This window comes from Electrona antarctica (assembly GCF_951216825.1).
Source record: "Electrona antarctica genome assembly, chromosome: 2".
Classification (NCBI taxonomy): Eukaryota; Metazoa; Chordata; class Actinopteri; order Myctophiformes; family Myctophidae; genus Electrona; species Electrona antarctica.
The window spans coordinates 39,352,920-39,368,943 of NC_136807.1; the positions used below are offsets into that span (position 1 = coordinate 39,352,920).

The 16,024-nt window shown below is 41.2% G+C and overlaps 2 protein-coding genes across 2 annotated transcripts; both read left to right on the forward strand.

Moving 5' to 3' along the window:
- The first annotated feature begins 228 nt into the window (after positions 1-228).
- mfsd5 (major facilitator superfamily domain containing 5) lies at positions 229-4,721 on the forward strand. Its single transcript, XM_079523119.1, has 3 exons — positions 229-386; positions 1,416-1,835; positions 2,116-4,721. The coding sequence occupies exons 2-3, from the start codon at positions 1,527-1,529 to the stop codon at positions 3,256-3,258; spliced, it is 1,452 nt and encodes a 483-aa protein (XP_079379245.1). The 5' UTR covers positions 229-386; positions 1,416-1,526; the 3' UTR covers positions 3,259-4,721.
- A 1,399-nt stretch (positions 4,722-6,120) lies between these two features.
- LOC306938784 (protein lifeguard 2-like) lies at positions 6,121-15,756 on the forward strand. Its single transcript, XM_079523097.1, has 12 exons — positions 6,121-6,233; positions 7,226-7,316; positions 7,642-7,730; positions 9,327-9,391; positions 9,523-9,576; positions 10,175-10,225; positions 10,355-10,394; positions 11,593-11,630; positions 11,737-11,824; positions 12,700-12,795; positions 13,873-13,926; positions 14,029-15,756. The coding sequence occupies exons 1-12, from the start codon at positions 6,219-6,221 to the stop codon at positions 14,176-14,178; spliced, it is 831 nt and encodes a 276-aa protein (XP_079379223.1). The 5' UTR covers positions 6,121-6,218; the 3' UTR covers positions 14,179-15,756.
- The last annotated feature ends 268 nt before the right edge of the window (positions 15,757-16,024 follow it).

Below are 16,024 nucleotides of genomic sequence, written 5' to 3' on the forward strand. Positions count from 1 at the left end.
TAGATAGGCTATGATGACTGCCTACAGACATTTCCTGTACATTGGAATACATTTCTCATATCGAAAATATGATTGAAAACAGATAGAAACGGCTTTACCTCGTTAAAGATGCAAAATAATACAGGGCACTGAGGGCAGGCTATAATAATTATGCCCTCTGCAGTCAGGGCATCTTTTCAGTTTCTTATTGACTGCTGTAAAAACAACAACGGCCAACATTGCCACCTTGTGGTAAATGTAGGTCAATTCACGGATGTGATGTGTTGTAAGTTGAAAGTGGTGACAGCTCTCTGTTCTCTATAGTTATGTCCCTGTCTCCAACCATAAGTGATGCTATCGTTTTAGTGCATTGTTTTAACAATGTGGAGCCAACGTTAAACGGGATGGTAAGAGCGTTTTTTGTTTGTTATATATGTATCACCACCACGCAAAAAGAATGAAGATGCCGCTTTACGATTTTAACTCAAGGGCTAACGTTAGCTATTATATAGCATGTGATAGCAATGTGACACACATTAACGTTGGGACTCAGGAAAGCAAGCTAACCCGGCTAGCCTGTTATACTTATAGACTTGGATATATGTTATTATTATTATTGTTTGGTTACAGTGACATTCATGACATCATTCGTGCTCTCTTATTTGAGTTCTCACTTAGCAATTAAATTAAAGCCATTAAGCAATTAAAAGGTCAAAGTATACCCCTCCCCCCCCAAAAAAACAAAAAAACTTACTGTACATATTTTTCTTTTTGAGTTCTAACCGTTTATATGATGTTTTTTTTTTGCATAGTACTGTATGAATTGAGTATGAAGGACCCCAATGGAAACAAGCCAATGGGATTTCTTGGCTTTAAATCCTCAGACCTTGTTGAACTGAACTGTTCATCAATCAGTCAAGCCTTTATACCTGATAATGACAACTACCTTTGGACTGATCTATGAAAGGTTACCTTCTGTGCTGTTAACCTAACATGACATTGATTATACCAGTGGTTCCCAAACCTTTTCATGTCAAGGACTCCCAAATTGACACTAATTATCCCCACGGACCCCCATTTGAAAAGATAATATGCCAGGGACCCCTCATAAGAGAAGTTTTTGACGGCTCTAGCAGTGATTCTCAACCCGTTTAATTTCAAGGACCCCCCCCAGTTTGACATGCATATTAGTCTACAGACTATCTCTGAGACCCCAATTTATATAGTAAAAGTAATGTTAATTTAACTATGAGAGTGTACAACTGGAAACAAATGGACCCTTTGGTTCCATTTGTACACTCTCAGAGTTACAGGCCCATAAGGGCTAAGTCATTTTAGCTGGGGACCCCCTGGAACTCCCTCAAGGACCCCAGGGGGTCCCCGGACCCCACTTTGGGAACCACTGGATCATACTGTCCATTCTGTCTCCCTAACAGCTTTTGAGGAATATATAGAGATCACAGATATAGTGGAAGAAAAGAATCCCGCCGGACATCCTCCGGGTTTGACCGCCGCCAGTGGGGCTGAGAGTGAGTGTACATGACATCATGCTGGTGACAGCGTATCTCGCCATAATACTCCTGCTGGCTATCTGCGCCGGCCTAGAGATAGCGGCGCGGCGCCTCAGCCCGCCCCAGCATGCCCCCACGGCCGTGGCAAACCCGGCCTTCCGCCGCTTCCAGGCTCTGTTCCTGCGGGCCTACCTGTTGGCCCTGTGGTCGGACTGGCTCCAGGGCCCCTACCTGTACAAGCTGTACCGCCACTACAGCTTCCTGGAGTCTCAGATAGCCATCTTGTACGTGTGCGGCCTGGCCTCCTGTGTGCTGTTTGCCCCCGTGGCAGGCTGGCTCCCTCAGGTAAGAAAGAGGCTGTCGTGATTTACCACAGTTTTAAGTTGACGATTAATTGTCACAGAAATAATTGCGATCAACGATTTAATTTGTGTTTATTGTGTTTATTGTTTTAAATTTTAAAAAATCTGTAATTTTGTATTTTGATGTTTGCAAACATTGCATTGTCAATAAACAAATCTTAAAAAACCCAAAACATAGACACGATTATGACAAAATAATTGTGATCACCTCAAATAATTGTGATTTTAGACGATAATTATTGTGACAACCCTACTATCCTCAGGCCCTGGGTCGGCGGAAGACGTGCCTTCTCTTCTGCCTGTCCTACTCTGCCTGCTGCCTCACCAAGCTGTCCAGGGACTACTTTGTCCTGATCATCGGCCGCGTCCTGGGCGGTCTCTCCACGTCTCTGCTCACCACCGCCTTCGAATCCTGGTACCTGCATCGGCACGTGGACGTCCGCGACTTCCCCAAGGAGTGGATCCCCGGCACCTTCTCCAAGGCCGCCACCTGGAACCACGGGCTGGCCGTGGGGGCGGGGCTGGTGGCCAACATGCTGGCCGAGTGGCTCCACCTGGGCCCTGTGGCCCCGTTCCTCCTGGCCGTGCCCTGCCTGGCTGCCTGCGGCTGGGTGGTGCTGACGGACTGGGGCAGGGAGGAGGCCGAGGGAGACCCGGAGGGAGACAAACACACGCCCCTCCTCGCCGGCGCTACCAACGCGGCAGCTCTGGCTCGCTTGTCGGCCAGGGCCAGGTTCTGGCGCAGCTGTCAAGAGGGACTGCGCTGCCTGCTGTCGGATAGGAGGGTCATGCTCCTTGGCGCCGTGCAGGCTCTGTTCGAAAGTGTGCTCTACATCTTCGTCTTCCTGTGGACCCCGGTGCTGGATCCCCACGGTCCACCACTGGGCATAGTGTTCTCTTGTCTAATGGCTGCCAGCATGGCCGGCTCCTTGCTGTACCGTCTGGCCACTTCCAGTCGATACCGTCTACAGCCTGGACACCTGCTCTGCCTCGCTGTGCTAATGGCCTTCTTCTCCCTCTTCATGCTGACGTTTTCCACTGCCCCGGGCCAGCCCAGACCCCGCGAGTCACTGCTGGCCTTTTTGCTGCTGGAGCTGGCCTGCGGCCTCTACTTCCCAGCAGTCAGCTTCCTACAGGCCAGGGTGATCCCCGATGAGAAGCGGGCCGGGGTGTTGGCCTGGTTCCGGGTCCCTCTGCACCTGCTGGCCTGCCTGGGGCTGCTGGCGCTCCATGGGGAGGTTTCAGGGACAGGCGGAGGGGAAGAAGGCAGTGGCACCAGACACATGTTTGCGGGCTGTGCATTAATGATGCTGGCTGCTCTCCTGGCTGTGGTCAGTCTCTTCACCCTGGGCAGGAATGACACAGATCTGAGACTCGAAGGACCCAGAGGGGAGGGGGAGATGTGACATGGATGGCTATCCCAATGTCCAGTTACTGCTGAAGAGTTGAGACGAAGAACCATCTAAATCTATAATAATCATTATAATAATGTATAAATTATAGATAAGGGGTCAGGACAGATTTCGGGGAGGGGTCAGAATAAATGATGGACTACTTAAATGGTTCTTTGTCTGAAGTCTTTAATGTTCTTTTGACTGAAAACTGAAATAATACTTTTCAGTTTTAATATCAGCCAAAATCAACATAAATCGTGGTCCAAAGTCAACACAAATCTTTCAAGTTTTATATTTATTTCTTTGTTGGATATTGGGTCTTTTTGGGAATGTATTGCTTTTGTTACAATAAAACGTTACTCATGATTGTCTGTATGGTACTATACTTAAAGGACGACTTTACCCATTTCCAACCGAACTTCATATAATTGGTCCTCACTAAAGCTCTTTATAATATGGTACCATTAATGTCAATTCGGTGTCTCAGAGGAGGGCTCTGGACAGTTCAGAAACCAGTGACATCGTCATTAGGTGGCAGTTAGTCCAAACTAGATTTTCTTTCTATTTTACGTGGGAACAATGGCTTCCATAATAGCATGCTAACTTTCCAGGAATAGAAACCCTGCATTGGATTCCCCATTGATGATTGATACTGGTAGTTGGGTTTCCACTCTGACCTCTGAGACACAGAGTAGATTTATTTTGTATTAGTATAATGCATTAGGGAGGCCCAATTAGCCCTTCGCTAAATCCCACCCCAAAAAGCGATTGTCCAATGCCAATCCAAATAGTTTAGCAACTGTTGCTATGCAGGTCAAGCTTTCGCCACCATAGTTGTCAATGTTATTTTGCATGGCTGTTTTGTTGAACATTTACATGGCTTAACGTCGGGAATGTTACACCACTGACCCACCCAGGTGATGGCAATAATAGTAATGACCGTAGTCAATACCGTGCAACATGAAAACTCCTGTCGGGCGGTCGTTAAAAGTTGATTTCTCCCTCTGTAATTTCCTCGTATTTCTAGTTTATTTAAATAATGTCATTCACATTTGCCCAGTGCATAGCCTAGTGCAGGCCTGGTTGACTAGATTTAGAAGACATTTTGAAGGTTTTGCTTCTGAAATGATCCATTATTTATATAGAGAAATCCTGTCATTTATCAATGGGTGAGAAGGACAGCTTGACCTGTCTCTTCGCTGCTAACGTGCCTATTGGACAAGGACGGGTTGGGGAGGGACTTAGCGAAGGGCTAATTATATGAAGTTGAAAATGGGTGAAGTAATACTTTAATGAAGTTATCTATAAAGTGCATTACTGGAAATGTTGTAGGAAATGCCTGAGTCAGTCGTTGAGTCCAAAAATAGCAGATCTACAGTATTCCAACGCATTCCATCCGCATCACATTGTGAGCTGTTGATCTGCTATTTTTAGCACCGTCACAGCACTGCCAATGCGACAAATCAAGAATAAAGCTCTATCACCTGGTCACCAATTTCAGATTGTTTTAATATATTCATTTACAGACCTAGGATAAAGTTGCTGTTGGTAGGTAGGAAATAAGCATGGATCAACATGACAGTTCTTTTATGATGTATTCATTTAAAATATTCTCATGTGGGAAAATACAGGACGGTATTTTGATTCCAAATAAATGTTGTGACCATGTTATGAAAATGTACATAATATATTGCACATAAATATCTCATTTGTATCCTTATTTTGTATTAATATATTTAACATAACTAACATTTCACTTAAAGTGTTTTAGGGGATAATACAAGGTGTTATAAATAATAAACAAGGTGTTCTTGTTTTGTGCAGAATCACTGGCCAAATGAAGTGGTTGGTTGATGGCAGGATTTTAATGAAGATGATCAAAGAGAATTAACATCCCACCGATCACATCTTTTATTTAATGCAGGGGTTTTCAGGTTTTCAACAGATGGTCCGGAAGGTATTGCATGTGGTCCCTGACCATGCATTTAGCAATGTAGGATTTGTTGATTTTTATCATGTCATTTACTGACAAGTCGGAAGTCATGAAATTCTACAGAAAAGGGGCATTAGAATCTCAAGAGGGGGAAGTTCACCGGATTGTCTGGTTTCATTATTATTAGGAAATTATTAGTAGTCAATGGACCTTTGGTTGAGAAACGTATGTACCAGGGCAGGGATGCATAGCAAGTGTAACAAAAGCACTAATCTTAGCCAATATCCCCACCCAACACAACAGTGGCCCCCAGGTTGATTCTCAGTCAGTGTGGTGGTTCCTTGTTCACAATCAGTTTAAAACCCCTGATTTAATGCACTTGAAGAAGCTGTGCATGCATAGCAATTATATTATAAACCAAATCTTACAGCTTTGTTCCATTCTAGAAACTTGTGAAAGTCAAAGATACGATTTGTTTGGTATGCATGTGTAATAATATTTTCAAACATTTCTAATTTGTGAATTGAATTACATACATTATTAATTTATTATCATTAATCATTATAACAGTGATGTCTCTTGAACGTTTTATCCCCCACAATAGCCTCTAATGTTTGCTGCAAAGAATTTCAGTTTTGGTTTTTTTCTTGTCTTTTCTGGCTCGGCTTTATATATTTATATGTACGGCACATTGCCTGCAACTGTCCTCCCCCTTCTTTTCCAGACGGAGTGGTACAGCCCAAGCTTCTCTCTGTGTCGCAGCTTCACCTGGATGCTGCTAGAATTTTGCTCCATGGGTGAGGGAGGGGTGTGTGCTGGAGTCAGAACTGCGTTGCTGTTGGATTACACCACTGTTTGGTCAAGAGGAGCGTAATCTGAGAAGTGAAAGGACCATCGTCATTTCTAGTGTTCCTCTCAACTGTTTTATTAGACTTGAGGAACTGAAGCACAGATCGAGGCAGGAAGACGAGGAGGGGGCATTGATTCGCTTCATCGTACAAACACATCAGTCGTCTGCAGCAGAGAGACAGACATCATCATGACGCAGGGCAAGGTTGGTACTTGTTTCAATCATAACTCATCTACGACAGCTAACAATTCTAAATACCCACAGGATGACCGTCATCGTTGCACTGCATCTGGGCCAGAATGTTATGTAATAAACATTGGATGATAATGTGTATTTTAAGCTACATCCATCCTGCCACTCACTGTGGCACTCAGTGGTGATGCAATGGCTTTAAGTTGTGAATACCTCTAGACTGTGTGACAAAAGCTTCGGATAAATGTCAAATGAGAATATTTTCTGGCATTTTTATGATACAGCATATTAAAATAAAAATATCTGTGGCCTTCGATTCCAGACAAAATCGATCGCTATCATATGGTGGATTGCCATCCAGTTTATTAATAGCATTCTTTTGTCTATGAGGATGTGGTACCTTTCAAGGTTTTGATAAGCCTTTGTGTTGTGAGATTTTTGTTTAGTTTTCCCGTTTCAATCCAGTTTGACTGGATTTCATATATGACTGAAATGCGTCACAGGCACTGTTTTCGCCATGCCTAATCACCATGCCGACCAGATTCTTTCCCTTCATCTGGTACAGTCCAAGGAGTTATTGGGAGCAGTTATTTCATCAGCCAAGCTCACATGGAGATGTTACCCTATGTTCTGTTCTCATCTTCAAGCAGCTGGCGCCAGCTTTGCTGCTTCATTTGAGCTAATCTTATGTGACCTCTATCAGCATTCTGTTACCAAACATCTGCAATCTATTTTTAGGCATATTTCTTTCCTGCCTCTGAGGTTGAGTGACTAGGTGATTTAAAAGTCTGACTGGTACATTGAAATTATAAATATTCATGTGTGGCTACACTGGCTAGGCTATCAAAATATCAATGATGCTGTGCTGCAATGTAAATTGAGTCAGATCAAGACTATCTCCTCTTTGATTGACTATCACTAGAAATACGTATTGCTGTTTACAGACTAAATTAATATTTTAATATATATTTATTTTATTTTTTATTTTATTTTTTTGTTATCAGCTTTCACTTGCAAACAAGTCCGCAGATGGCTCCTCAGGTGAGGCCACTGCTGCGGCCCCTGCTCCTCCCAGCTATGAGGAAGCCATTGCTGGTATGAATATGCCTTATTGTGATGTTATTAGAATCTCAATGCACTCAACTTACTCTGAAATGCATGTCATGTATGTATAGTACATGTTGGCTAAGGCCCAAACCATAAAGGCGGATATAAAAGGCGCTATATAAAAATGCACCATTTAACAAAAACCACATCAATGCAACTCCTTGCAACTGCCATTGGGAATAATGGTTGCAAGTAGTTGCATGGCGACCCTCTGGTGTGGTTAGGGCTTTAGGGGAAACATAAAGTAAAACCTCAAAAAGGTGTACTATGAAGTGCATTGTTTACTTTAGAATACTGTTAATTCTCTCCATAGGCGGCAGCAGTCCCTGCTACAGTGATGCTGAGATGCTCACTGAGTACAACTGGGACGACACAAACATCAGGAGGATCTTCATCCGCAAGGTAACAAATCACTGTTAAATTAAGCATTTCAGGTTTCAACATGGAAATAATAACACCCATGTCTGTCTCTGTCAGGTTTTAGATTGTCAATGAACATTCATTGACTATTCACACGCTGGCCATTTGGGTCCTCACTATTGCTCATTATAATATGGTACCATTTTTTTTAGGCATCTCAAAAAAGTGTAATTTCAATCATATCATATACATCATTCTTATTCAGATTTCAGCTTTCTAATAACAATTCACATTAATTTGTCTTGCCCACTCCCTTGCATTTTAAAAAAACCTTCAGATAGTAAAAGAAATATATATCCCAATGTGATAATAAGCCAATTCCCAGTTCCCCTGCTTCTCTGAGTGGAATATGGTACCATTTTTGTCAACTCTATCTGTGTCTCAGAGGTGGGCTGTGGACAGTTCAGAAACCCGCCTACCAGTAACATCATCGACGGGGAATCCAATAATATAAACCGCAGGCTGTCTATTCCTGGAAAGTTTAGCATGCAGCCATTGTTCTCGCGTTAATAAAAAAGAAATAAAAAAAAAAGAAAACCTGCCTAACACTGCTAGGCAGGTTTCTGAAGTCTCCACAGCCCTCCTATGAGTCATTATTTTTTTACCATTTTGTTTAGGTTTAATTATGTGGAGATGGGTTGAAAATGGGTGAAGTGACGTTCTTTAAATTCAACAAAATGTTATTCTAGTGCGGAAAAGTTGTCTCAAGACACTTAGAGCAGAGACCAGACCACAAAAAGTTTATACGGAATGAAAAGGTTTATCCAGAATAAAGTTGAGCAATTACTATGTCTGGTGACCACCGGAGAGACGGGTGGCAGCCGGAAATTAGACGGCACCCGGGAGCAGTATGGGTTGGCGCCCCAGCCTGTGTCTTCCGTGAGGAAGAAGCCCAACAAACCCATGGTGAGGCCTTTAGGAGGGCCATTCAAGCCTCAAGCGGAGCCTGCGGCACCACCAAGGGCAAGGTGGAGCCTGCGGAACTGTTGCGGCTCGAGAATCCACCATTCCTGAATAAAGTGCCTGGTGCTGGGAGTCTGGTGCAACGGGGCCTGACCTGGTGAGAGCAGGAGTGGACCTGGTGAGATGTAGGAGGGGCCCGGACAGGAGTCAACCCACAGAGCCTAGTCCTTCCACGCGCCAGAATGGTACCTCCCAGTCCCGGCAGAGTAGTTCAGGAGGAGTGGATTGTGTGGCCCTGGTTTTTCCCTAATGGGACTGATCGAGGGTAGCTACTGGGACGTAAGTCGGGACTTGATCACCCCGGCTGGGTCACCTGAGTGAGGAGTATGATGTTGGGAGACCCGAAACCCCGATGACCTTGGGATACATCACTGAGGATACGTCCCAGGTGCATCCATGTATGTATGTATGTATTTTATTTAGTTGTCTGGTTGCCTACTGCAACCACACTAATACGTTAAACTAACTATTACTAACTAGCTATTATCAATGGAAACCCTCTTGGATTATACTCCACCCCTGAAGATGACATAAGAGCAAAATGGCTGCAGTAAGAAGCTCCATGACAAGCTGTGTGTTCAACCCTTTTTTTCACCGTTAGTTGTCTTCCTCCAGGTTTATGCCATTTTGATGATCCAGCTATTTGTCACATTTGCTATTGTGGCTCTCTTCACATTTTGGTGAGTGTTGTAAGATGTTGCATGTTTTAATAATAATAATAATATTCCATCATCTTATTCATTTTTCTTTCTTTTTTGGTGTAACAAACACCCCTGGGTTGTGCATTTATACCTGCCTCTGTTGTTTTTAGTGAACCTGTCAGGCTCTACATTCAGGCCAATCCTGGATGGTATTGGGCTTCATAGTAAGACACACACACACACACACACACACACACACACACACACACACACACACACACACACACACACACACACACACACACACACACACACACACACACACACACACGCATGCACACGCACACGCACGTACACATGTCAACATTTTTGTCAAAATGTCAAAATAACAGTAAATGTATCAAATTATTATGTATTGTTCAGAGTGTAGAGTAGGAGAGTAGCGACACGCTTTGATCTCTTTGAAGCGGGTGCCTATGGGCTATAGTTCCAAACATTGCTCCTATGGCTGGAACTATCCCATTGAGATATAATGACTTGAGCACTTCCGCATTCCATTGTTACAATGGGAGTCAACGCTAGTGTCGCCACTCTCTTACTAGATTACTCTGGTATTGTTTAAATATGTAAGTATAAAAAATATTTTCAAATATATATTGTTAAATATAAAACCAACATAATTATGCTTTGTCACATGACCGTGTAGTGACATGTTTTTTTTTGATGGAGGGATTCATGTATAACTGATCCCTCATACAGAAAATCTATCTATAAAGTGTTGGTCGGTGTCATATCTAATGTTTATTCTTTTGTTTAACACAGTGCTGTGTTCTTTGTCACATACCTGACCATCTCTTGCTGCTCTGCTCCTAGGTAAGTACCACTTTAACCATTTTTTGGTGGTTAACCAGCCAGGTAACATCTTCGGACCATGGTCACTTAAAATATGACAAACTCAATGTCTGATCATTCTCATTGACTCATCATTCTTAATTCCTACAGGAGAGTGTTTCCATGGAATCTGATTCTGCTTGCCATTTTTGTAAGTGCCACATACAGCATATTTCCTCCTATAAATAAATATTTGTATCAATAAAGACAAATGACCATTTGTTACTATCGTATCGCATGATCGTATCGTATACTATCGTATCATATCGTATGATTTAGTTACTAAAGGTGTGAAACTAAACTTTAGTAGATCTAGTATCTAGTATAGTAGGGAGCCTCTACAGTCTACACCAAGGTTTCTCAAAGCGGGTGACGTGACGCAAGTCCAGGGGTGCCACAGAATACTATGGAATTTATCAATATTATTTCAGTTTGATTGATTGATTGAAGTATTTATTAACAGTTTGCAGAATTACAGTACATGTCAAGCACAACTCAATATAAAAACTGTTAACTGTGAGTGGACGACACAATGAAGCATTACACTTGTTTACAAGAGGGTCCACCGTTTTCAATTCATCATAACATTTAGAGATGTACAAATATACACTATATAGCCAAAAACAGGAAATCATCATAAAGGAGGTAAAAAGGGGGGAAAACATGGAAAATGGGGTGGGTGGGGTCACTGGGGGATTCAGATTTTTCGAATTGCAGCCGTCCGTAGGTGCCCTTTGAGAGCGGTTTTGAGAGTTTAACCACTTAGGGCCCTATTTTCGCCAGTGTCTTACCCTTATCCCTGAACTTCTTTGACTTTTTTACTATTTTGAAAAACATTATTGAATAGTTCAAATAGCCCAAGCTCACACTGTGCCGATGTACAGTAGATCGGCTAGTTGAACAATTTTAAAAAGAGTAAAAATAGGCAAAGGAGTTTAGGGATAAGTGGTACGGCACTGGAGTCTATACTTGCACTGCACTTGGTGCATTCTATTTCAATCTCCCCCTCACCATGTCTCACAACACAACACGGTAGAGCTTACAGATCTGCTTTTTTGCCCGAATGCCCCCCCCCCCCCCCCCCCCCCAGAATAGGGATGCTGGGGTTCAAGTTGTTAGACGTTAAGTATAAATTTGTCAATCTGTCCTAATGGAAAAGGATATTCTCTCACGTTTTCCTCCTGTTGTTTGTCAACAAGGGCCCATGCTTACATGGCTGACTGATTTCGCACTTGTAACTAAGTGACCAGTGGGTCTGCTAATTGCCTTAATTTTAATTGTAAAGAGGATTGAGAGTTGATATAAGTGGATTACCTGCATTTTCACCTGTTTCTCTTGTCCTGTTGCAGACACTGTCCCTGTCCTACATGACAGGAATGTTGTCCAGGTAAACTTGTGGGTCTGCTCACTGTCCTATGTTTTTGGCTATTGTTCTCCCAGCCAGGAAGCCAGAACATCTATTCTAAAACTTTCTGAATTGTCTTTGTAAACAGCTTCTACAACACCAAGTCAGTGGCGATGTGCCTGGGCATCACAGCATTGGTCTGTTTGGCTGTCACTATCTTCAGTTTCCAAACTAAGGTGTGAATGCATAATTATGTTATAATGTATCTATACATTTTCATATTTTAGAATAATTTGTTGCTGTCAGGGAGAAACGACATAACTCCATTTTTTAGGTTTTTGATTATTTTGTTGGTTAAAAAAATATTGAACCAATGAAAAGTATTTAAAAAGTGCCTCGGACAAAACCTCTTAACTCCATTGGACCCTCAAACTGTCAGTTAACTCCACCACCTCTCTCCCTTTCATGCAAGTAATTGACAATATGTAAAGTCACAATACAACTTAGATGATGTACTGGATACAGTATTGCTTTGTTTTTAAACATATATGGTGTTCATCATTTCCTGAAAAACAAACATTTTGGAGTTAGGTGTTTTCTTCCCGACAGCAGAGATATATTAGTTGTACCATCTACAAACTCACAATACGGAGAGCTTGTAGATCTTCTATTTTTAGCGTGCAATGTCATATTACAAACTATAGTGGTTAACAAGGAAAAAACTATAGGTTTTTAAATGGTTTTGTTTTGAAGATTTTGAAATTTATATTTCTGTGGACCTAATGAATAATTTGTTTTACAAATGTTGTTTTCTTTTCTTTTTTAAGATATTTTTATTTAGACAAACGTGTCATACATATTTTCTTTTTTCCACAATCATACAAAAAACAAAGACGGTACACAAATGTTGTTTTCTTATGATTTATAGTCTACCGTTTTCCTCACTTTGACAAGTTACTTTTGTAAATTATTACTAATTATTAATTATTCAATACATTTTGGTAATCAATTATGACAATATTATAGTATTTGGTACTATACATTTTTTTCTGTGATGTAATTTATTCAGTGATGGTTCCTTCAGTTGACACATGCTTTGTGTCATATCCAGGTTGATGTGACATCATGCCATGGCGTGCTCTTTGTCTTCTCCATGGTCCTGTTCATCTCTGGACTGGTGCTGGCCTTTGTCATTCCCTTTAACTATGTAAGCAAGAACTTTCCATTCAAAAAAGTAGTGTAATCATAATGTCATGTTCAAACTAATGGAATCATATTATCAATAGATAGGCTGAACCCTTAGGCAGATTTTTTTTGTCTGGTTCAAGTTAAAACTACAGAAGGCTAAAAACATGGCAGACTGCATAAGGCTGACCGTATAGTTAAGTACACCCTGATGTAAGCAACGCAGCTTGCCCATTTTTTACACCCAGTGTCAATTATCTAATGTAATCCTGTGCGCTACACTTCCTCTGCCAACCTGGGGGGGGCAGCGGACTGACCTCATGCCTCCTTCTATACATGAGGAGTCCAAGCTGCTTCTTTTCACCTGACAGGGGGGAGTTTCGCCCCGGCCAGACATAGCGTGTGGAAGGAACACCAGTTCCTTTCCCATCCATCAGGCTGGCCAGGGGGAGGTAGTTTAGAGACCAGGATTACTGCATGTTTTTGTGAGGGTACCTACCCTAGGGGACACGGGGAGAACATGCAAACTCCACACAGAAAGGCCCTTTCACCAATTGACAATACTGTTGACTACTACTGTCTGTGCACACTGGCACACCCATGGCCCTAAATCCAACACACCCAGTAATAGTTATATTAGCTGCAGCTGTGATGCTAGCCTGACATGTTTTTAATGTGGTGTAATTTTTAACCTGATAAATTACAAACTCAGCCTTGGGTTTCATGCCCCTTTAAGTACTGTATTATTTACATTAAGACACATTAAGCATGGCCATACTAATATCACTGTGTAGGTATTAGTCTGGAATCTGTGTGGAACCTGCATTTCCAAGGGGCAAATTAAAAAATGCCCCTGGTGATAAACCCGCCCAATATTTATATACTGGGCCCCCTGATTGGTGCCCCACAACTTCGAGAGCAGGGAAATCCAATCACAACCGAGCGGGGCAAGACCAAAGGCTTCTTTTTTTTGCACTGGCAGTTTCAAGGTTATCATAATACTACCTTTGAATACATAAAAAACTACAAATACAAAAAAAAGAAAAATTTGATAATAAAAATTCTAATCTCTTTTACTTTGTACATTGCTGTGCATCAGGTACCTTGGTTGGATGGTGTCTATGCCGCCTTGGGGGCCATACTGTTTACCATGGTAAGTGACAGTGTACACGTCAGAGAGCTACTATTCTGCATATTGTAGGCAATCAGAAACTACAGAGAGATGTTTTAATTTGTGTTGAATTTTCTGTTTTAGTTCTTGGCATTTGACACACAGCTCCTGATGGGGAACAAGCGCTACGCCATGAGTCCAGAAGAGTATGTCTTTGCCACTCTCAATATCTACCTAGATATCATCTACATCTTCTCCTTCTTTCTCCAAATCTTTGGAACAAAAAGAGACTGATCCCTTCCACTTCCCTTCTTTTATTGTATAGACTAGGGATGCACCAATATGAAAAGTGACCAACACACTATAATTTCAAATGTCATGCCCGCCCAGCCCTGTGTTACAGAATAATTCTCTCGTTCAAATGTTGCGTTCACTATGAGCAAAACAACAAATACAAAATAGGCACAAATGCAATAAATGCATTATTATTTTATTTTTTAAATGATTTGTTCAACTATATATATGTAACTTCTTATTTTTCTAATAGTAGATGATGATGATGATAATTTGAATCTAACTTAAAAATCCTCTACTCAAATGACATAACAGTTTTGTGCCCAGTAATAACATGGTCATGTACAGTATTATGTATTGTGTATCCCTAGAAAACAAAACATGCACATTGCACTCGTCATTCTACCCTTAAGCTGTGCACAACTTATCACCATTCTCTAGCATGACAAGGACCCAGGCCTCATTGTGTGATCAGCTTGTTTATCTAGCGTCATCAACTACAAACATACATTGCTGTGCTCCCATTAGGTGTAGGATAACTTAGAGTAGATGTAACACATGGCGACTTTCCATCCAAACCTGGTGTATGCAGTTTATACTATATCTGTGACTAGCTAGGTGTCATAGATCGTCTAACAGATGTCAATTTAAGAGGTACTTGTTATCCCTGATTTGCAATATATAATGCATGACTGTCTCTTAAACTATGCCAATGGGATAGTGATTTTGATTGAAGTGAATGGCCACACAAATGCCATTCTAGAAATCATGAACTTAAAACGGATGCAGAAATCACTTAGGTGCTTAATTCCATTCTGTACTGATGTTGTCACAATAATGCACATTACAAGGACCTCCTTGGCTGTTTTAAACATGATGGGCTAGAATAGATAACCTCATGTTATGTTGTGGTTATGGATAAGAGTCCAAAAAATATGCTGTATGTCATATGAGGTATTCTAAGGATCAGCCATGACTTGATTTGTAAGCTTGTACACACAATTCTGTGTGATATGTGCTGTTTCTTTTGTGTACATTTTAACTTTGAAAGTCACAGAATTTGCATTACAGTATCTGCTAATATCACCTGTTCAGTGTTTGCTATTGATATTGAAACTTGAATGAAAATTGAGCTGGTTTAATTAAATTGGTTGTTTGTGTAAACTGACGTAGAATAACTCATGATATGATTTAATAAGCTTTAGTGAAACTGTGAAAATGATAATCTACTGGCAGTGCCAAGTGTCGACAAATTATATTTTGATTAGGCTATTATACAAGCCTCGAAGCCTACATTTTGAAAAGTGACTGGAAGGATATATTTCATGAAAATTACATTTTATTTTTCTATGAAAGCCCCTGAATGTTACATTTCAGATAGATATTTATTTATTTAGTACTATAGTATTTAGTATTATTATTACAGTTGGGAATTGAAATTAATTTGTACCCTCTGATGTGGCCTTGGAGTGCAATATATGATGTGGATGCTTCAAATTGCATTATGGTATATGTAGCCAACATTACATTGTAGTCTCTGTGCTTATATTATTTATTAAAGGGTGAATGTGAATTAAACCTGAGCTGTCTACCTTTTCTACTGAATACTGTATGTTTTGCCAATACTTGGAATACTCATGCATTAGGAATGAGGAGTACTGACACACCAGACCAATACATTCTTAAATACTCAGATGATACAGTTTTGATTTCTCTCCTAGATAGTTCCAGTAATCCTGGACTTACTGGACGTGACAGAGTATATAAGGTGGTTGTAACTTGTATGGAGTGATAACAACACTCTCATCATTAACACAAAATAGACAGAAGAGATTGTTTTTGGTAC